This window comes from Oncorhynchus mykiss, chromosome 11 (assembly GCF_057628025.1).
Source record: "Oncorhynchus mykiss isolate SJ-2025 chromosome 11, ASM5762802v1, whole genome shotgun sequence".
NCBI lineage: Eukaryota > Metazoa > Chordata > Actinopteri > Salmoniformes > Salmonidae > Oncorhynchus > Oncorhynchus mykiss.
The window spans coordinates 38,346,951-38,369,257 of NC_143032.1; the positions used below are offsets into that span (position 1 = coordinate 38,346,951).

General features: G+C 42.8%; 1 protein-coding gene across 2 annotated transcripts; it reads left to right on the forward strand.

Annotated features, from left to right (window-relative positions):
- The first annotated feature begins 10,791 nt into the window (after window positions 1-10,791).
- LOC110535669 (inositol monophosphatase 1) lies at window positions 10,792-21,550 on the forward strand. 2 transcript variants are annotated; one of them, XM_021620816.3, is made up of 9 exons: window positions 10,792-10,891; window positions 11,304-11,378; window positions 15,556-15,689; window positions 16,031-16,135; window positions 16,414-16,459; window positions 16,587-16,695; window positions 17,101-17,209; window positions 17,477-17,628; window positions 17,836-21,550. In XM_021620816.3, the coding sequence occupies exons 2-9, from the start codon at window positions 11,316-11,318 to the stop codon at window positions 17,952-17,954; spliced, it is 837 nt and encodes a 278-aa protein (XP_021476491.1). In that variant the 5' UTR covers window positions 10,792-10,891; window positions 11,304-11,315; the 3' UTR covers window positions 17,955-21,550. The 2 variants fall into 2 exon arrangements, with proteins under 2 accessions (XP_021476491.1, XP_021476492.1); XM_021620817.3 differs by having other exon boundaries at window positions 10,891-11,051.
- The last annotated feature ends 757 nt before the right edge of the window (window positions 21,551-22,307 follow it).

Genomic DNA, 22,307 nt, shown 5'->3' on the forward strand with positions numbered 1-22,307 from the left:
AACGAGTGGAGGACAGAGGATCCACTTAAAGAAGTTACAGGTCTGTGAGAGCCAGAAATATTGTTTGTTTGTAGGTGACCAAATACTTATTTTCCACCATCATTTGCAAATAAATAAATTTAAAATCCTACAATGTGATTTTCTGGATTTTTTTTTCTCATTTTGTCTGTCATAGTTGAAGTGTACCTATGATGAAAATGAGAGGCCTCTCTCATCTTTTTAAGGGGGAGAACTTGCACAATTGGTGGATGACTAAATACGTTTTTTTGCCCCACTGTATTTTGTTTGAACAACATGACCACAAGGTGCCAGCCTGCGTGGTAGCTAGGTGGATATTCCTGCCTCAGCCATTGCATTGGCTATCTTGTCAGCAGGTATGGATGAATGCAGATGTCAGTCAACTATTACATGTTGACTATGGCGTACTGTATGTCTGGCATACATACAGTGCGCCATAGTCGACATGTAATAATTACACTTTTTATGTGAGAATTGTTTTCCTCATCTAGCTACCAGATTTGAACTAGCTTGATTATTGGAAGTTAATGTTTTACACAAAATTAACCTCTGTTTAACAGACGACATTATTGCTTGACTGATATAATTTATCTATGAATAAACAAGCACGGTCTATCGTATTGCTCGTTGATTGCGAACTAACAGTTTTGGACGTGGCTCACTAACCTCACATAGCTAGGTAATGAATGGTTCTATTGGCTCACAACCGCCATCTGCGAGGTAATTTCGAGATTACACCATGAAATAGCACTACGACATTTGCAATGATCATGTTAGTTGGAAAGTCTATTACACCAGTTCCTTACTGTAATGTCATTATGCGATTACTGATTTGCAAACACAGAGCACAACCATGCAGAGAACCCTAATAAAACCATGCACAGAACACAATTTTTTCCATCTGGAACTAAATTTGTTTGCTATTGTGACATCATGGTGATCTCTCGTATTGGCTCGTTCTAGAATATATTATCATATTTCAATTAGGAAACGCCTACTCTGATCTTATTGCGTGTGCAATAACTCAATTCGCTCGTGTACCCCTTCCAAAAAACACCATTTAAAAAAAACTTTGGCAAAGGACAAAATCTGTTGGTAACATATTGTATTTTTAACAATGGAAATACATGGAAAGCAGGCGGGATCAGATGGGATCATTCTCTAGCCAATGAGACGGCAGACACTCTGAATTCATGTTTGTAATATTTTTGCCGAAATGCCACGTGCGTCCACTTATACCAGTGCATTCCTTACAACCTAACCACTACACAACTTCTATTCGATCAAATAAGCCTCACACAGCAAATTAGCAATTACATTTTTATTGACCAAATTTGACACTCTCATTGACTTCTTGGTATTCTTTTCATGGACAGATTCCGTGAGGTAAACCCTCTCGTTTTGCCTTTTCTAGTCTGGAATTACCCACTCTGCTGGCAGCAGATCATTATGCTGGCAGTGCAAACACGGATTTATTTTCTTCAAAATAAGAGTCACCCTGCAAAAACGCTTAGCCTGGGAATATCGATTTTTGTTGTTGCACAGCATTGCAGCCACATAGGAAACAAATACAGATACAATTATTATTAATACCAGCATTATTTTTTAAAGTTTACATAAATACTGGTATTTTTAAACCAATTATGTATATTTAAGGAATTTCCCTTTAATATCATAAGCTATCTACCAAGATAGTTCTCATCTATGTTATTCATAGCCGTCTATATAGCACCACACATCGATGCTGGCACTAAGACCGCACTCAACAAGCTTTATAAGGCCATAAGCAAACAAGAAAATGCTCATCCAGAAGCGGCGCTCCGAGTAGCTGGGAACTTTAACTTAGGGCTAGGCCCTTTTTTCTCAATTTCCGCCTGACTAACGTGCCCAAAGTAAACTGCCTGTTCCTCAGGCCTTTTTCCTATTGGTACCATTGGAAAGAAAACACTTTGAAGTTTGTAGAAATGTTAAAATAATGTAGGAGACTATAACATAATAGCTATGGTAGGAGAAAATCCAAAGAATAACCAACCTGAGTGTTTTGTTGTTGTTGAGAAGCCATGCTCTTACAATGGAAAGTATAGGGGCATACTGAATTCCAGTTCCCATGATGCAATTCCTATGGTGTCCACAGGGTGTCAGCAGTCCATTTCCAAGGTTTTAGGCTTGTAACTTCCAAAATGAATAAGAAATATTAGTTTTAGTACAGGGACACAGTCTTGGAAATTCGTGTTTGGGTGCACCATGAAGACAAGATGCACCTGCTAAAATCGGTTTCCTATTGAACATACTTCTTTCCATAAGAAATATTATAGATTACATTTTAGGGTATCTGAGTAGTAAATGGAAATGCATTTGGACTTTTTGAAACAAATCAAATCAAATCTAATCAAATGTTATTTGTCACATAGACATGGTTAGCAGATGTTAATGCGAGTGTAGCGAAATGCTTGTGCTTCTAGTTCCGACAATGCAGTAATAACAAGTAATCTAACTAACAATTCCAAAACTACTGTCTTGTACGGGGATAAAGAATATGTACATAAGGATATATGAATGAGTGATGGTACAGAGCAGCATAGGCAAGATTCAGTAGATGGTATCGAGTACAGTATATACATATGAGATGAGTATGTAAACAAAGTGGCATAGTTAAAGTGGCTAGTGATACATGTATTACATAAGAATACAGTCGATGATATAGAGTACAGTATATGAGCATATGAGATGAATAATGTAGGGTAAGTAACATTATATAAGGTAGCATTGTTTAAAGTGGCTAGTGATATATTTACATAATTTCACATCAATTCCCATTATTAAAGTGGCTGGAGTTGAGTCAGTGTCAGTGTGTTGGCAGCAGCCACTCAATGTTAGTGGTGGCTGTTTAACAGTCTGATGGCCTTGAGATAGAAGCTGTTTTTCAGTCTCTCGGTCCCAGCTTTGATGCACCTGTACTGACCTCGCCTTCTGGATGATAGCGGGGTGAACAGGCAGTGGCTCGGGTGGTTGATGTCCTTGATGATCTTTATGGCCTTCCTGTGACATCGGGTGGTGTAGGTGTCCTGGAGGGCAGGTAGTTTGCCCCCGGTGATGCGTTGTGCAGACCTCACTACCCTCTGGAGAGCCTTACGGTTGAGGGCGGAGCAGTTGCCGTACCAGGCGGTGATACAGCCCGACAGGATGCTCTCGATTGTGCATCTGTAGAAGTTTGTGAGTGCTTTTGGTGACAAGCCAAATTTCTTCAGCCTCCTGCTGTCTGTGTGAGTGGACCAATTCAGTTTGTCTGTGATGTGTATGCCGAGGAACTTAAAACTTGCTACCCTCTCCACTACTGTTCCATCGATGTGGATAGGGGGGTGTTCCCTCTGCTGTTTCCTGAAGTCCACAATCATCTCCTTAGTTTTGTTGACGTTGAGTGTGAGGTTATTTTCCTGACACCACACTCTGAGGGCCCTCACCTCCTCCCTGTAGGCTGTCTCGTCGTTGTTGGTAATCAAGCCTACCACTGTTGTGTCGTCCGCAAACTTGATGATTGAGTTGGAGGCGTGCGTGGCCACGCAGTCGTAGGTGAACAGGGAGTACAGGAGAGGGCTCAGAATGCACCCTTGTGGGGCCCCAGTGTTGAGGATCAGCGGGGAGGAGATGTTGTTGCCTACCCTCACCACCTGGGGGCGGCCCGTCAGGAAGTCCAGTACCCAGTTGCACAGGGCGGGGTCGTGACCCAGGGTCTCGAGCTTGATGACGAGCTTGGAGGGTACTATGGTGTTGAATGCCGAGCTGTAGTCGATGAACAGCATTCTCACATAGGTATTCCTCTTGTCCAGATGGGTTAGGGCAGTGTGCAGTGTGGTTGAGATTGCATCGTCTGTGGACCTATTTGGGCGGTAAGCAAATTGGAGTGGGTCTAGGGTGTCAGGTAGGGTGGAGGTGATATGGTCCTTGACTAGTCTCTCAAAGCACTTCATGATGACGGAAGTGAGTGCTACGGGGCGGTAGTTGTTTAGCTCAGTTACCTTAGCTTTCTTGGGAACAGGAACAATGGTGGCCCTCTTGAAGCATGTGGGAACAGCAGACTGGTATAGGGATTGATTGAATATGTCTGTAAACACACCGGCCAGCTGGTCTGCGCATGCTCTGAGGGCGCGGCTGGGGATGCCGTCTGGGCCTGCAGCCTTTAAATGTCTTACTCACCTCGGCTGCAGTGAAGGAGAGACCGCATGTTTTCGTTGCAGGCCGTGTCAGTGGCACTGTATTGTCCTCAAAGCGGGCAAAAAAGTTATTTAGTCTGCCTGGGAGCAGGACATCCTGGTCCGTGACTGGGCTGGATTTCTTCCTGTAGTCCGTGATTGACTGTAGACCCTGCCACATGCCTCTTGTGTCTGAGCCGTTGAATTGAGATTCTACTTTGTCTCTGTACTGACACATAGCTTGTTTGATAGCCTTGCGGAGGGAATAGCTGCACTGTTTGTATTCGGTCATGTTACCAGACACCTTGCCCTGATTAAAAGCAGTGGTTCGCGCTTTCAGTTTCACGCGAATGCTGCCATTAATCCATGGTTTCTGGTTAGGGAATGTTTTAATCGTTGCTATGGGAACGACATCTTCAACGCACGTTCTAATGAACTCGCACACCGAATCAGCGTATTCGTCAATGTTGTTGTCTGACGCAATACGAAACATGTCCCAGTCCACGTGATGGAAGCAGTCTTGGAGTGTGGAGTCAGCTTGGTCGGACCAGCGTTGGACAGACCTCAGCGTGGGAGCCTCTTGTTGATCCCTGCCTACAGACAGAAACTAAAACAAAATGGAGTCGTGGTCAGCTTTTCCGAAAGGGGGGCGGGGCAGGGCCTTATATGCGTCGCGGAAGTTAGAGTAACAATGATCCAAGGTCTTTCCACCCCTGGTTGCGCAATCGATATGCTGATAAAATTTAGGGAGTCTTGTTTTCAGATTAGCTTTGTTAAAATCCCCAGCTACAATGAATGCAGCCTCCGGATAAATGGTTTCCAGTTTGCAAAGAGTCAAATAAAGTTCATTCAGAGCCATCGATGTGTCTGCTTGGGGGGGGGGATATATACGGCTGTGATTATAATCGAAAATAATTATCTTGGTAGATAATGCGGTCTACATTTGATTGTGAGGAATTCTAAATCAGGTGAACAGAATGATTTGAGTTCCTGTATGTTTCTTTCATCACACCATGTCACGTTAGCCATAAGGCATACGCCCCCGCCCCTCTTCTTACCAGAAAGATGTTTGTTTCTGTCTGCACGATGCGTGGAGAAACCCGTTGGCTGCACCGCCTCGGATAGCGTCTCTCCAGTGAGCCACGTTTCCGTGAAGCAAAGAACGTTACAGTCTCTGATGTCCCTCTGGAATGCTACCCTTGCTCGGATTTCATCAACCTTGTTGTCAAGAGACTGGACATTGGCAAGAAGAATGCTAGGGATTGGTGCACGGTGTGCCCGTCTCCGGAGTCTGACCAGAAGACCGCCTCGTTTCCCTCTTTTTCGGAGTCGTTTTTTTGGGTCGCTGCATGGGATCCGCTCCGTTGTCCTGTTTGTAAGGCAGAACACAGGATCCGCGTCGCGAAAAACATATTCTTGGTCGTACTGATGGTGAGTTGACGCTGATCTTATATTCAGTAGTTCTTCTCGACTGTATAAAATGAAACCTAAGATGACCTGGGGTACTAATGTAAGAAATAACACGTAAAAAAACAAAAAACTGCATAGTTTCCTAGGAACGTGAAGCGAGGCGGCCATCTCTGTCGGCGCCGGAAGTAAACAAAGTTTAGAGGTAGATTTTCTGATTTTTTTTCTCTGCATGTTGAACGAGTGGATTACTCAAATTGATGGTGCCATCTCAACTGACTTTTTGGGATATAAAGAAGGATTTTATCTAACAAAACGACACTACACTACTATAGCTGGGACCCTTTGGATGACAAATCAGAGCAAGATTTTCAACAAGTAAGTGAATATTTTGTCGCTATTTGTGAATTTATGAAACCTCTGCCAGTGGAAAAATATTTGATCGCCATCCTCAAACAATCGCATAGCATGCTTTCGCTGTATTAACTACTGTAAATCGGACAGTGCAGTTAGACTAACAAGAATTTAAGCTTTCAACCGGTATAAGACACTTGTATGTACATAAATATTTAATATCCATAATTTGTATGATTATTTATTTGAATTGCATGCCCTCCTGTTTCACCTAAAATTGTCCCCCTAGCGGGACGCCTATCACCGTGAGGATTTATTAATGCAGGCAAACTTCATCTATTCCACCTAGTTTCTACCAGCATGTCACATGTGCAACAAGAAAAAACATTTTTTCTAGACAACCTTTACTCCACACACAGAGATGGATACAAAGCTATCCCTCTCCCTCCATTTGGCAAATCTGACCATATCCCTTCTACTTCCGGCGCCGACAGAGATGGCCGCCTCGCTTCGCGTTCCTAGGAAACTATGCAGTTTTTTGTTTTTTTACGTGTTATTTCTTACATTAGTACCCCAGGTCATCTTAGGTTTCATTACATACAGTCGAGAAGAACTACTGAATATAAGATCAGCATCAACTCACCATCAGTACGACCAAGAATATGTTTTTCGCGACGCGGATCCTGTGTTCTGCCTTACAAACAGGACAACGGAGTGGATCCTATGCAGCGACCCAAAAAAACGACTCCGAAAGAGAGGGAAACGAGGCGGTCTTCTGGTCAGACTCCGGAGACGGGCACAGCGCGCACCACTCCCTAGCATTCTTCTTGCCAATGTCCAGTCTCTTGACAACAAGGTTGATGAAATCCGAGCAAGGGTAGCATTCCAGAGGGACATCAGAGACTGTAACGTTCTTTGCTTCACGGAAACGTGGCTTACTGGAGAGACGCTATCCGAAGCGGTGCAGCCAACAGGTTTCTCCACGCATCGCGCAGACAGGAAAAAACATCTTTCTGGTAAAAAGAGGGGCGGGGGCGTATGCCTTATGACTAACGTGACATGGTGCGATGAAAGAAACATACAGGAACTCAAATCCTTCTGTTCACCTGATTTAGAATTCCTCACAATCAAATATAGACCGCATTATCTACCAAGAGAATTCTCTTCGATTATAATCACAGCCGTATATATCCCCCCCCAAGCAGACACATCGATGGCTCTGAACGAACTTTATTTAACTCTCTGCAAACTGGAAACAATTTATCCGGAGGCTGCATTCATTGTAGCTGGGGATTTTAACAAGGCTAATCTGAAAACAAGACTCCCCAAATTTTATCAGCATATCGATTGCGCAACCAGGGGAGGAAAGACCTTGGACCAATGTTACTCTAACTTCCGCGACGCATATAAGGCCCTGCCCCGCCCCCCTTTCGGAAAAGCTGACCACGACTCCATTTTGTTGATCCCTGCCTACAGACAGAAACTAAAACAAGAGGCTCCCACGCTGAGGTCTGTCCAACGCTGGTCCGACCAAGCTGACTCCACACTCCAAGACTGCTTCCATCACGTGGACTGGGAGATGTTTCGTATTGCGTCAGATAACAACATTGACGAATACGCTGATTCGGTGTGCGAGTTCATTAGAACGTGCGTTGAAGATGTCGTTCCCATAGCAACGATTAAAACATTCCCTAACCAGAAACCGTGGATTGATGGCAGCATTCGTGTGAAACTGAAAGCGCGAACCACTGCTTTTAATCAGGGCAAGGTGTCTGGTAACATGACCGAATACAAACAGTGCAGCTATTCCCTCCGCAAGGCTATCAAACAAGCTAAGCGCCAGTACAGAGACAAAGTAGAATCTCAATTCAACGGCTCAGACACAAGAGGCATGTGGCAGGGTCTACAGTCAATCACGGACTACAGGAAGAAACCCAGCCCAGTCACGGACCAGGATGTCTTGCTCCCAGGCAGACTAAATAACTTTTTTGCCCGCTTTGAGGACAATACAGTGCCACTGACACGGCCTGCAACGAAAACATGCGGTCTCTCCTTCACTGCAGCCGAGGTGAGTAAGACATTTAAACGTGTTAACCCTCGCAAGGCTGCAGGCCCAGATGGCATCCCCAGCCGCGCCCTCAGAGCATGCGCAGACCAGCTGGCCGGTGTGTTTACGGACATATTCAATCAATCCCTATACCAGTCTGCTGTTCCCACATGCTTCAAGAGGGCCACCATTGTTCCTGTTCCCAAGAAAGCTAAGGTAACTGAGCTAAATGACTACCGCCCCGTAGCACTCACATCCGTCATCATGAAGTGCTTTGAGAGACTAGTCAAGGACCATATCACCTCCACCCTACCTGACACCCTAGACCCACTCCAATTTGCTTACCGCCCAAATAGGTCCACAGACGATGCAATCTCAACCACACTGCACACTGCCCTAACCCATCTGGACAAGAGGAATACCTATGTGAGAATGCTGTTCATCGACTACAGCTCGGCATTCAACACCATAGTACCCTCCAAGCTCGTCATCAAGCTCGAGACCCTGGGTCTCGACCCCGCCCTGTGCAACTGGGTACTGGACTTCCTGACGGGCCGCCCCCAGGTGGTGAGGGTAGGCAACAACATCTCCTCCCCGCTGATCCTCAACACTGGGGCCCCACAAGGTTGCGTTCTGAGCCCTCTCCTGTACTCCCTGTTCACCCACGACTGCGTGGCCACGCACGCCTCCAACTCAATCATCAAGTTTGCGGACGACACAACAGTGGTAGGCTTGATTACCAACAACGATGAGACGGCCTACAGGGAGGAGGTGAGGGCCCTCGGAGTGTGGTGTCAGGAAAACAACCTCACACTCAACGTCAACAAAACTAAGGAGATGATTGTGGACTTCAGGAAACAGCAGAGGGAACACCCCCCTATCCACATCGATGGAACAGTAGTGGAGAGGGTAGCAAGTTTTAAGTTCCTCGGCATACACATCACAGACAAACTGAATTGGTCCACTCACACAGACAGCATCGTGAAGAAGGCGCAGCAGCGCCTCTTCAACCTCAGGAGGCTGAAGAAATTCGGCTTGTCACCAAAAGCACTCACAAACTTCTACAGATGCACAATCGAGAGCATCCTGGCGGGCTGTATCACCGCCTGGTATGGCAACTGCACCGCCCTCAACCGTAAGGCTCTCCAGAGGGTAGTGAGGTCTGCACAACGCATCACCGGGGGCAAACTACCTGCCCTCCAGGACACCTACACCACCCGATGTCACAGGAAGGCCATAAAGATCATCAAGGACATCAACCACCCGAGCCACTGCCTGTTCACCCCGCTATCATCCAGAAGGCGAGGTCAGTACAGGTGCATCAAAGCTGGGACCGAGAGACTGAAAAACAGCTTCTATCTCAAGGCCATCAGACTGTTAAACAGCCACCACTAACACTGAGTGGCTGCTGCCAACACACTGACACTGACTCAACTCCAGCCACTTTAATAATGGGAATTGATGGGAAATGATGTAAATATATCACTAGCCACTTTAAACAATGCTACCTTATATAAATGTTACTTACCCTACATTATTCATCTCATATGCATACGTATATACTGTACTCTATATCATCGACGGTATCCTTATGTAATACATGTATCACTAGCCACTTTATACTATACTATGCCACTTTGTTTACATACTCATCTCATTTGTACATACTGTACCCGATACCATCTACTGTATCTTGCCTATGCTGCTCTGTACCATCACTCATTCATATATCCTTATGTACATATTCTTTATCCCCTTACACTGTGTACAAGACAGTAGTTTTGGAATTGTTAGTTAGATTACTTGGTATTACTGCATTGTCGGAACTAGAAGCACAAGCATTTCGCTACACTCGCATTAACATCTGCTAACCATGTGTATGTGACAAATAAAATTTGATTTGATTTGATTGATTTGATTATCCTCCTGATTCCTGCTTACAAGCTAAATCTAAAGCAGGAAGTACCAGTTACTCGCTCAATATGGAAGTGGTCCGATGTGGCGGATGGAAAGCTATACAAGACTGTTTTTCTAGCACAGACTGGAATATGTTCCTTGATTCATCCAATGGCATTGAGGAGTTTACCACCTCAGTCACCGGCTTCATCAATAAGTGTATTGAGGACGTCGTCCCCACAGTGACCATACGTACATATGCCAACCAGAAGCCATGGATTACAGGCAACATCTGCACTGAGCTAAAGGCTAGAGCTGCTGCTTTCAAGGATAAGGACACTAATCTGGACACTTATATGAAATCCTGCTATGCCCTCAGACAAACCATCAAACGGCCAAAGTGTCAATACAGGACTAAGACTGAAACCTACTACTTTTTACAGCCCTCCATAGCCCCCAATGCAATACACTGTAATACATATTGGGTTGTTGATATACTTTTTTTTCTAACTGTCTCCGCTAAGTGGGTTTGGGAAATACTCAGTAGGGTCTTTACTAACCAGATATGTTTTGTTTTTGAGGGGGACCGTGCTGCATTGCCTACTGCTGGCTTTTCTCTGCCCCCTATTTGGTTAGTAGAGACCCTACTGAGTATTTCCCATCCCACTTAGCTGATACAGGTAGTAAAGTTTTTTTCTCTACATCCCAATATTCTCAACATACCAGTGTCAACATTGTATTTTTTTAAAACATATGTTTAAATCCGTTTTCAGAAATTCCTAATTGCCTTTCTTGATGCCAAAATAAAAATGTCCAATAATTAAATTGCAATATCATTTTAATCAGCTAATGATATTACAACGGTATTCAAGTGCTGGCTTTTATTTTGAAGGTTTTGTCATTGCTATAGGAAAATTATGTCATAATTTGTGCTGCTGGCAGAATAGTAGTGCAGAGGTTAGAAAAGGGAAACAATACAGTAAGTTTCGGTTTTCAAACGGTTTTTGCTGGCAAATCGATTGTTGTTACAATTTATAGGGCGGTTATCTGGTCACTAGCTAGCTGTTGTGTATCCTTGCATGATTTAGCTAGTGATCAATCCCGGGAAGACATAATAGCCTGTCAGCTGGCTAGCTAACGTTAGCTTGGTTATGTGTAACATTTTCGACGTTGATTATGTATTTTTCTATTTAGCTAGAATAATTTGTTAACCTCTTGCAAATTATTCTCCAGGGCTGGGTTTCCTGAAAAGCATCGTAGTACTAATATAATATTTTGTCCATTTTAGTTTCAATTGAATTAATACGATTTTAGTGCTACAATGCTTTTGGGAAATCCAGCTCCGGTTTGAATATAATTCTCCTATTGGGTGTTGTTACTTGTTTGTTTAGGTTGTCGTCATCATGGCAGACCCTTGGAAAGAGTGCATGGACCACTGCCTTGAGGTGACCAAAGAGGCTGGGAAGGTGAGAAAACAGCATTATACCCTACTAGCTAGGTTACAGTGAATAATATTACGTTATGTCAGGGATCATCAACTAGATTCCGATTTTTTTCTTGACCGGATAGTCAGGGGGCCATAACATAATTACAAATAATTTGTAGACTGCAAATCGACCGCAAGAAGCCCAAACAGATAGAATATTATACTAAATAATAATAATTTCAAACCTCGCTTACATTTGTCCACGATCACATAAAGTGCTTTCAGAAAGTATTCATACCCCTTGATTTATTCCACATGTTGTTGTGTTACAGCCTGAATTCAAAATATAAATTTTTAATCACCCATCTACACACAATACCCCATAATGACAAAGTGAAAACATGTTTTTTTTTAGAAATGTTCGCAAATGTATTGAATATGAAATACAGAAATAACTCATTTACATACGTATTCAGACCACTGAGTCAATACTTTGTAGAAGCACCTTTGGCAGTGATTACAACTGAGTCTTTATGGGTAAATCTCTAAGTTTTCCACACCTGGATTGTGCAATATTTACCCATTTAGTTTTTTTCAAAATTCTTCAAGCTCTGTAAAATCGGTTGTTGATCAATGCTACACAACCATTTGCAGGTCTTCCCATAGATTTTCAAGTAGTTTTAATGTGTTTTTTTAGTTATGTGTTTTTGTTTGATTTGCCTCAAACATAACACTTTGTACAGTATTACTTGTGGGCCTTGTCGCAAACACGATGCATGTTTTGGAATATTTGTATTCTGTATTCTACCAGTAGGTGCCCTACTTTGCAAGGCAATGGAAAATCTCCCTGGTCTTTGTGGTTGAATCTGTGTTTGAAATTCACTTGTCGACTGAGGGACCGTGCAGATAATTGTATGTGTCGGGTAAAGAGACGAGGTAGTCATTCAAAAATCATGTTATACACTATTATTGCACACAGTGACTCCATACACATCTTAACTCCTGAACTCATTTAGTCTTGCCATAAAGCGGTTGAAAAATTATTGACTCGACTTTTCAGCTTTTAATTTTTAATTAATTTGTAAATATTTCAAAAAATATAATTTCACTATGTCATTAATGGGGTATTATGTGAAGGCCAGTGACCAAAGAAAATCTATATTTAATCCATTTTAAATTCAGGCTGTAACACAACAAAATGTGAAAAAGTCAAGGGGTGTGAATACTTTAACTCTATTATGCATGGGAATACTTTGGAACAGATGTCCTAAATTAAAATCACTTGGAGCTGATTTGCTTGTTTTTACAAGAATTGTACAAGAATTTCCATTATTTATTTTTTGGCCTAGAAAACTTGGGGGGGCCAAATAAAATCACCCGCGGACCAAATTCAGCCCGTGGGAAACCTGCCTTATGGTCTATCAATGCCTTGTAGTCTATCACAGTGGGCTATCTTACACTCATCATGGTGCTGTGCTTATATAAACCATTATAATGAAAATGTTTCAGTAATGAAACAGTGATCTGTCATCGCCCAAGTGGGTGCTACAAATTGGTGGTGGAAGAGGTGAGTTTCCCGCCTTACTATGTAAAGCGCTTTGAGCACCTTCTCTACTGTATGTATAGTTGAAGTCGGAAGTTTACATACACCTTAGCCAAATACATTTAAATTCAGTTTATCACAATTCCTGACATTTAATCTTACAAAAAATTCCCTGTCTTAGGTCAGTTAGGATCACCACTTTATTTTAAGAAGGTGAAATGTCAGAATAATAGTAGAGAGTGACTTATTTCAGCTTTTATTTCTTTCATCGCATTCCCAGTGGGTCAGACGTTTACATACACAATTAGTATTTGGTAGCATTGCCTTTAAATGGTTAAACTTGGGTCAAATGTTTCAGGGAGCCTTCCACAAGCTTCCCACAATAAGTTGGGTGAATTTTGGCCTATTCCTTCTGACAGAGCTGGTGTAACAGTCAGGTTTGTAGGCCTCCTTGCTCGCACACGCTTTTTCAGTTCTGCCCACAAATTTCTATGGGATTGAGGTCAGGGCTTTGTGATGGCCACTCCAATACCTTGACTTTGTTGTCTTTAAGCCATTTTGCCACAACTTTGGAAGTATGCTTGGGGTCATTGTCCATTTGGAAGACCCAAGCGTTAACTTCCTGACTGATGTCTTGAGATGTTGCGTCAAGATATCCACATACATTTTCCTGCCTCATGATGCCATCTATTTTGTGAAGTGCACCAGTCCCTCCTGCAGCAAAGCACCCCCACAACATGATGCTGCCACACCCGTGCTTCATGCTGGGATGGTGTTCTTCGGCTTGCAAGCCTCCCCCTTTTTCCTTCAAACATAACGATGTTCATTATGGCCAAACAGTTCTATTTTTGTTTCATCAGACCAGAGGACCTTTCTCCAAAAAGTACGATCTTTGTCCCCATGTGGGGCGGCAGGGTAGCCTTAGTGGTGGGAGCGTTGGACTATGTTTGAGGCAAGTTCAAATCCCCGAGCTGACAAGGTACAAATCTGTCGTTCTGCCCTGAACAGGCAGTTAACCCACCGTTCCTAGGCCGTCATTGAAAATAAGAATTTGTTCTTAACTGACTTGCCTAGTTAAATAAAGGTAAAATAAAAAATAAAATAAAAATGTGCAGTTGCAAACCGTAGTCTGGACTTTTTAGAGTTTTGGAGCAGTGGCTTCTTCCTTCCTTGCTGAGTGGCCTGTCGATATAGGACTCGTTTTACTTTGGATATAGATACCTTTATACCTGTTTCCTCCAGCATCTTCACAAGTTCTGGGATTGATTTGTACTTTTTTGTTGTTGTACCAAAGTACATTCATCTCTAGGAGACAGAACGAACGTGTCTCCTCTTGAGCAGTATGATGGCTGCGTGATCCCATTGTGTTTATACTTGCGTACTATTGTTTGTGCAGATGAACGTGCAAGACATTGTACCAATGTCTTGCACTTTGTCTATTTGGAAGACCCATTTGCGACCAAGCGTTAACTTCCTGACTGATGTCTTGAGATGTTGCGTCAAGATATCCACATAAGGACAATAAGGACAACAACCACCTGCTTCCAGACAAACTAAACACCTTCTTTGCCCGCTTTAAGGATAATCCAGTGCCACCGACACGGCCCACTCCCAAGGACTATGCGCTCTCTGCCGTGGCCGACGTAAGACATTTAAACGTGTTGTCAGGAAAACAATCTCACTCAACATCAACAAAACAAAGGAGATGATCGTGGACTTCAGGAAACAGCAGAGAGAGCACCCCCCTATCCACAAAGGGACAGTAGTGGAGAAGGTGGAAAGTAAAAAAAAATCCTCGGCGTACACATCACAGACAAAATGAAATGGTCCACATACACAGACAGTGTGAGGAAGAAGGCGCAACAGCGCCTCTTCAACCTCAGGAGGCTGAAGAAATGTGGCTTGTCACCTAAAACCATCACAAACCTTTGCAGGTGCACAATTGAGAGCATCCTGTCGGGCTGTATCACCGCCTGGTACGGCAACTGCACCGCCCACAATGGCAGGGCTCTCCAGAGGGTGGTGCGGTCTGCACAACGCATCACCGGGGGCAAACTACCTGCCCTCCAGGACACCTACAGCACCTGATGTCACAGTTAGGCCAAAAAGATCATCAAGGACAACAACCACCCGAGCCACTGCCTGTTCACCTCGCTACCATCCAGAAGGCGAGGTCCGTACAGGTGCATCAAACCTGGGACAGAAAGACGGCTTCTATCTCAAAGCCATCGGACTGTTAAACAGCCATCATTAAGACAGAGAGGCTGCTGCCTACATACAGATTTGAAATCATTGGCCACTTTAATAAATGGAACACTAGTCACTTTAATAATGTTTACATATCTTGCATTACTCATTTCGTATGTATATACTGTATTTTACAACATCTATTGCATCTTGCCTATGCCGCTCTGTCATTACTCATCCATATATTTACATATTTTTATTCCATTCCTTTACTTAGATTTGTGCATATTAGGTAGTTGTTGTGGAATTGTTAGATTAATTGTTGCACTGTCAGAACTAGAAGCACAAGCATTTCACTACACTCGCAATAACATCTACTAACCAATAAAATTTGATTCAAACAATTATTGTTATTATTATCATCCCTATTTAATCCCTCATGTGACTAGCTGGCTGACACTCTCTCTTTCTCATCTCTCTCTGTCAGATGATCCAAGAAGCGTTGCAGAAGGACATCTCCATCATGCAGAAGAGCTCTCCTGTGGACCTGGTCACTGAGACCGACCAGAAGGTGGAGCAGCTCATCATCTCCTCCATCAAGGAGAAGTTCCCCACACACAGGTACAGTAGCTCATTGCAGATCTTTAAAGCCTGAACCACCACTCATCATTTGCTGCGTTCGAGAGTCTATTTCTTTACATTGTTCCCAGCAGACTTGGGTCAAATGCATAACTAAAATGCTTGAAATTTATTTAGCTTGCGTGGTATAATGGAACCCAATTCATTAGTCCCAAAAGTGCACATTTTGCCAGCTTTGCATGCAGGTCAAGATAAATCAAGCACACCTCAATTATTTGCATTTGATCCAGGTCTGGTTCCTACGTGCCTGAAAGGTGTGGTACTGTGATTCTGTCGCTGATATTCATTATCCACCATCTTCTCTTGAATTCTTCTTTCACCAGTTTTATAGGTGAAGAGTCTGTAGCGGCGGGAGCAACCAGCAACCTAACTGATAATCCCACCTGGATCATCGACCCCATTGATGGGACCACCAACTTTGTCCACAGGTGCTGCACAATGTTACAGTTCTGTATTGCAAACATGCCCCCTTATATAGCCTAACATATGATCTAATGTCCTCATAACCAAAGAAGCTATAGCCTCCTACATCAATCATGTTTTTTTTTTGGCATAGGTAGCTTCATATTAAAATGGCTATTTTTAACCAGATTTTTCCTGGAGTGACCTCAAGGATTTTAATATAAATTGATTTTTATGTGCTTAGTTCCTCTAGGAGTTCACTTATTTAATACCTTAACACATTTTCTCTTTTCTTTTACCTCAGATTCCCCTTTGTCTCTATGTCGATTGGTTTTGCTGTGAAGAAAGAGGTAAAGGTTTTCTGTGTTTGGCAATGTCATGAGATTTATAAGACAGTAATAACTGAGTAGCAGGAACTCAGCAGGTTTTGACTTTGCATTTTAAGTCAACCTTCTCTATGCTATGTCTTTGACTCAGATAGAGTTTGGCATTGTCTACAGCTGCCAAGAGGGCAAGATGTACACAGCACGGAAGGGGAAAGGGTCATTCTGTAATGGAGAACCCATCAAAGTGTCTGGGCAAGAAGGTATGTGTACAACCTTGTCTGTCTGGCTGAGCCAATTGAGATAATATCAACTAGGTAGAGTCATTCACCAAGTACCAAACATCAGGGCTGGTATTCATAAAGCATTCTAGAGTAGGAGTGCTGATCTAGGGTCTGGTCCCCCCGTCCATGTAATCTTCGTCATTATGATCTAAAAGGTCAGTTAAACTGATCCTACATCATAATTTCTCTTAATTTGAGCGTTGTGCCTTCAAAATGGTCTGTCATAACAGCTATTAGGAATCAATTGTTCATGATAATACAAGGAAGATATACAGATTAATTGTATCTCATTTTATTGTATGAGAATTAGCTTGGTTAGCGTTATGCTAGTTTGTTGTGTAAGGATTCAATGAGTAGTCATAACTCATGCCACTCTCTGTGTAGACATCACCAAGTCCTTGGTCCTGACAGAGATGGGCTTTAAGAAGGATCCAGAGCACTTCAAAACCATGATGGGCAACATCGAGACTATCCTCACCATCCCTGTGCACGGGTAAACATTACTTCCCACACTCTCTGTTTAAACATCATCTCAATATTGTGAGCTTGTAATGCTTCAAACATTAATAAGGCCACAGAAAGAGAGATGTTGTATTATAATAATTTAAACCATTTAGCAGCCGTTTTTATCCAAATTGACTTACAGTAGTGCATCAAAGGTGCAAGTGCCATGCTCTACCCATTGAGCCACACGTGATGATGTTTGACTTACAGTGGTTTAGATATGTATGAGGCTAACAAGCAAATGTTGCTCCCGTAGCATCCGCTCGCCGGGTAGTGCGGCAGTCAACATGTGCCTGGTGGCGTGTGGAGCGGCTGATGCCTACTACCACATGGGCATACACTGCTGGGACATGGCTGGAGGAGCTGCCATCATCAGAGAGGCTGGGGGTGTCATCATGGACATCTCAGGTGATTCACTGTACATAGTTGTAACCATGATGTGGCGGGCTTCTGAAGAAGTGGTGTGGATTGTAGATGGTACATGATCAAGGCCTCCAAGTCCTGAGTAAATTATTTTATTGATCTTATTAATTATATTTTCACCATCTTAAAGTTCTCAATGAGGTTCAAATGAGTACTGGACACATGGATCTATTGTATTGTTGTCCTACCCAGGAGGCCCATTTGACCTGATGTCCAGGAGGCTGATCATTGCCAGCAGCAGAACCATCGCAGAGCGCATCTCCCAGGTGATAAAAGCATTCCCCGTAGGAAGGGACGACATCGAGGGATAGAGTACCATCACACACACATGCATGCACAGAGAGACTGACACATGGCTGCAGGTGCATGCGCACCCAGCAGAACACACATACACATGTTTAGATTAGTGAGGTCAAGATCCTCTCTGCACCTTAATTGTTAAACTGGTGGTATTAACCTTTATCTGAATGCACCTCAGTGGATTTGCGAAAACCTATCAATGAAGACCAACTTTATTCATTTAATTGACTGTTTGCCCCTCAAGGGCTTTGACTTGCATCTCATTTTTTGGGGGCATTTAAGTGAGAACAAGATTAGAAAATGTGGTCATTGTAGACCAAGACATTTTCTGTCTCAATCATACACCACATGGCCAAAGGTATGTGGACATACCTTCAAATTTGTGGATTTGTTTATTTTAGCCACACTCATTGCTGACAAGTGTTTAAAATCAAGCACACCGCCATGCAATCTCCATAGACAAACATTGGCAGTAAAATGGCCTTACTGAAGAGCTCAGTGACTTTCAACGTGGCACTGTCATAGGATGCCATCTTTCCAATAAGTTAGTTTGTCAGATTTATGCTCTGCTAGAGCTGCCCAGGTCTATTATTGTATTGTGAAGTGTATTGTGTATTGTATTGTGAAGTGGAAACGTCTAGGAGCAACAACGGCTCAGCCGCGAAGTGGTAGGCCGCACAAGCTCACAGAACAAGACTGCTGAAGCACGTAGCGCGTACAAATCATCTGTCTTCAGTTGCAACACTCACTACTGAGTTCCAAACTGCCTCTGGAAGCAATTTCAGCACAAGAACTGTTCGTCAGGGGAGCATCATAAAATAGGTTTCCATGGCAGAGCAGCCACAACACTAGCTTCAGATCACCATGCGCAATGCCAAGCGTCGGCTAGAGTGGTGTAAAGCTCGCCGACATTGGACTCTGGAGTAGTGGAAATGTGTTCTCTCGAGTGATGAATCACGCTTCACCATCTGTCAATCCGATGGACGAATCTGGGTTTGGCGGATTCCAGGATAACGCTACCTGCACCAATGCCTTATGCCAACTGTAAAGTTTGGTGGAAGAGGAATAATGGTCTGTGGCTGTTTTTCATGGTTCGGGCTAGGCCCCTTAGTTCCAGTAAATGGAAATCTTAACGCTACAGCATACAATGACATTCTAGACAATTCTGTGCTTCCTGTTTCTGCATGACAATGTCCCCATTGCACAAAGCGGGGTCCATACAGAAATGGTTTGTCGAGATGAGTGTGGACAAACTTGACTGGCCTGCACAGAGCCCTGACATCAACCCCATCGGAAACCTTTGGGATGAATTGGAATGCAGACTGCTAGTCCGGCCTAATCGCCCAACATCAGTGCATGACCTAACTAATGCTCTTGTAGCTGAATGGAAGCCAGTCCCTGCTGAAATGTTCCAACAGCTAGTGGAATGCCTTCCCAGCTGAGTGGAGGCTGTTATAGCATCAAAGAGGGAACAACTCCATATTAATGGCCATGATTTTGGAATGAAATGTTCAACGAGCAGGTTCTCCACATATTTTTGGTCATGTGTAAGTTGAATATTTTAAGTAACTGTATTATAACTTGAACAAATAACACAAACCTCAGCAGTATATAGCTTCCTTGACTGATTTAGAATCTTGAGTTACAAAGACATCCATTGACTTTCCACAAAATATATAGGGAAATCTGTATTTATTTAGATCTGAATTGTAATGAATTATTTTCTTACTCTACTACAGTGCTAAATACTTTATAGGTTATGTACTGTGAGGTATATTTATTTATTGCAGGTATTGGTATAATATGTTAATGCTTTCGCAAATAACTTGTTACCCACATTTATTATTTTACAAACCTCTCATATTTGGAGTGACCATACATTGAAGCCTCACTCCCAGAGAACATAACATGTTGGTTAGCTACAGTGGGGCAAAAAAAATATTTAGTCAACCACCAATTGTGCAAGTTCTCCCACTTAAAAAGATGAGAAGTCTGTCATTTTCATCATAGGTACACTTCAACTATGACAGACAAAATGAGAAAAAAAAAATCCAGGAAATCACGTTGTAGGATTTTTTATTTATTTATTTGCAAATTATGGTGGAAAATAAGTATTTGGTCAATAACAAAAGTTTCTCAATACTTTGTTATATACCCTTTGTTGGCAATGACAGAGGTCAAACATTTTCTGTAAGTCTTCACAAGGTTTTCACACACTGTTGCTGGTATTTTGGCCCATTCCTCCATGCAGATCTCCTCTAGAGCTGTGATGTTTTGGGGCTGTTGCTGGGCAACACGGACTTTCAACTCCCTCCAAAGATTTTCTATGGGGTTGAGATCTGGAGACTGGCTAGGCCACTCCAGGACCTTGAAATGCTTCTTACGATGCCACTCCTTCGTTGCCCGGGCGGTGTGTTTGGGATCATTGTCAAGCTGAAAGACCCAGCCACGTTTCATCTTCAATGCCCTTGCTGATGGAAGGAGGTTTTCACTCAAAATCTCACGATACATGGCCCCATTCATTCTTCCCTTTACACGGATCGTCCTGGTCCCTTTGCAGAAAAACAGCCCCAAAGCATGATGTTTCCACCCCCATGCTTCACAGTAGGTATGGTGTTCTTTGAATGCAACTCAGCATTCTTTGTCCTCCAAACACGACGAGTTGAGTTTTTACCAAAAAGTTATATTTTGGTTTCATCTGACCATATGACATTCTCCCAATCTTCTTCTGGATCATCCAAATGCTCTCTAGCAAACTTCAGACGGGCCTGGACATGTACTGGCTTAAACAGGGGGACACGTCTGGCACTGCAGGATTTGAGTCCCTGGCGGCGTAGTATGCTTTGTTACTTTGGTCCCAGCTCTCTGCAGGTCATTCACTAGGTCCCCCCGTGTGGTTCTGTGATTTTTGCTCACCGTTCTTGTGATCATTTTGACCCCACGGGGTGAGATCTTGCGTGGAGCCCCAGATCGAGGGAGATTATTAGTGGTCTTGTATGTCTTCCATTTCCTAATAATTGCTCCCACAGTTGATTTCTTCAAACCAAGCTGCTTACCTATTGCAGATTCAGTCTTCCCAGCCTGGTGCAGGTCTACAATTTTGTTTCTGGTGTCCTTTGACAGCTCTTTGGTCTTGGACATAGTGGAGTTTGGAGTGTGACTGTTTGAGGTTGTGGACAGGTGTCTTTTATACTGATAACAAGTTCAAACAGGTGCCATTAATACAGGTAACGAGTGGAGGACAGAGGAGCCTCTTAAAGAAGAAGTTACAGGTCTGTGAGAGCTGGAAATCTTGCTTGTTTGTAGGTGACCAAATACTTATTTTCCACCATAATTTGCAAATAAATTCATAAAAAATCCTACAATGTGATTTTCTGGATTTTTTTCCTAATTTTGTCTGTCATAGTTGAAGTGTACCTATGATGAACATTACAGGCCTCTCTCATCTTTTTAAGTAGGAGAACTTGCACAATTGGTGGCTGACTAAATACTTTTTTGCCCCACTGTACCTGACGTTAGCTTATAAGCCATAAAGAGTATTGCAGATATCTTACTATGAGTGTAGCTTTGTATGATTTAGTGACTAAATAAAGACATGTTTTGAGAAGTGATGTTCTGTAATTTTTTTAGGCTATATGAAGAGGGAAGTAAAAAGAAAAAGCAATTTCATTTCTATACTAATAATGATATTGCCACACATTTCTTTATGAATAACTGATGGATATAGTGTTTTTGTATTTTGTTATGTAGTCGCTGTTGTCTGTGCTAACAGCGAGGTGGAAAAAACATACATCGGTAATTTAAAAAAGCCAATGCCCAAACAGGAAAGTCACAAGAGATGAGAATATATAGGAATGGTTAGTTTCACAGGGGAAGGCTAAGAATCACGTTGTCTGCCTGAACTGTTGCCTGATAAAAACAATTTGTTTTACAGACAACCTGAGGATAGAAGGTCTTGATAATAATCTCTTTGAAGTAGGTTTATATGTAATTATTTTGGAATGTTTTGTCAAGGGTCAATACATTATTTTATAAAGAACATACATTCACACCAACTGTTAGTGATGTCAATCTTCTTTGTGCACAGCAAACAGGAGAGATGGGCATGTTTGTTTCGACATGCATGCAGTTGAGTTAACCAACGCTGTGTGTCTGAAGCAGTCTAAACATGGGCCCTACTAAATGTCCTCTAGAAATAAGTACAAAACCCAGCAGCGTTGCAGTTCTTGTCACAAGCCAGCGTGCCCGGCACCTACTACCACACCCCGTACAAAGGCACTTAAATATTTTGTTTATTCACCCTGTGAATGGCACACATCCATGTCTCAATTGTCTCGAGGCTTAAAAAGCCTTCTTTAACCTGT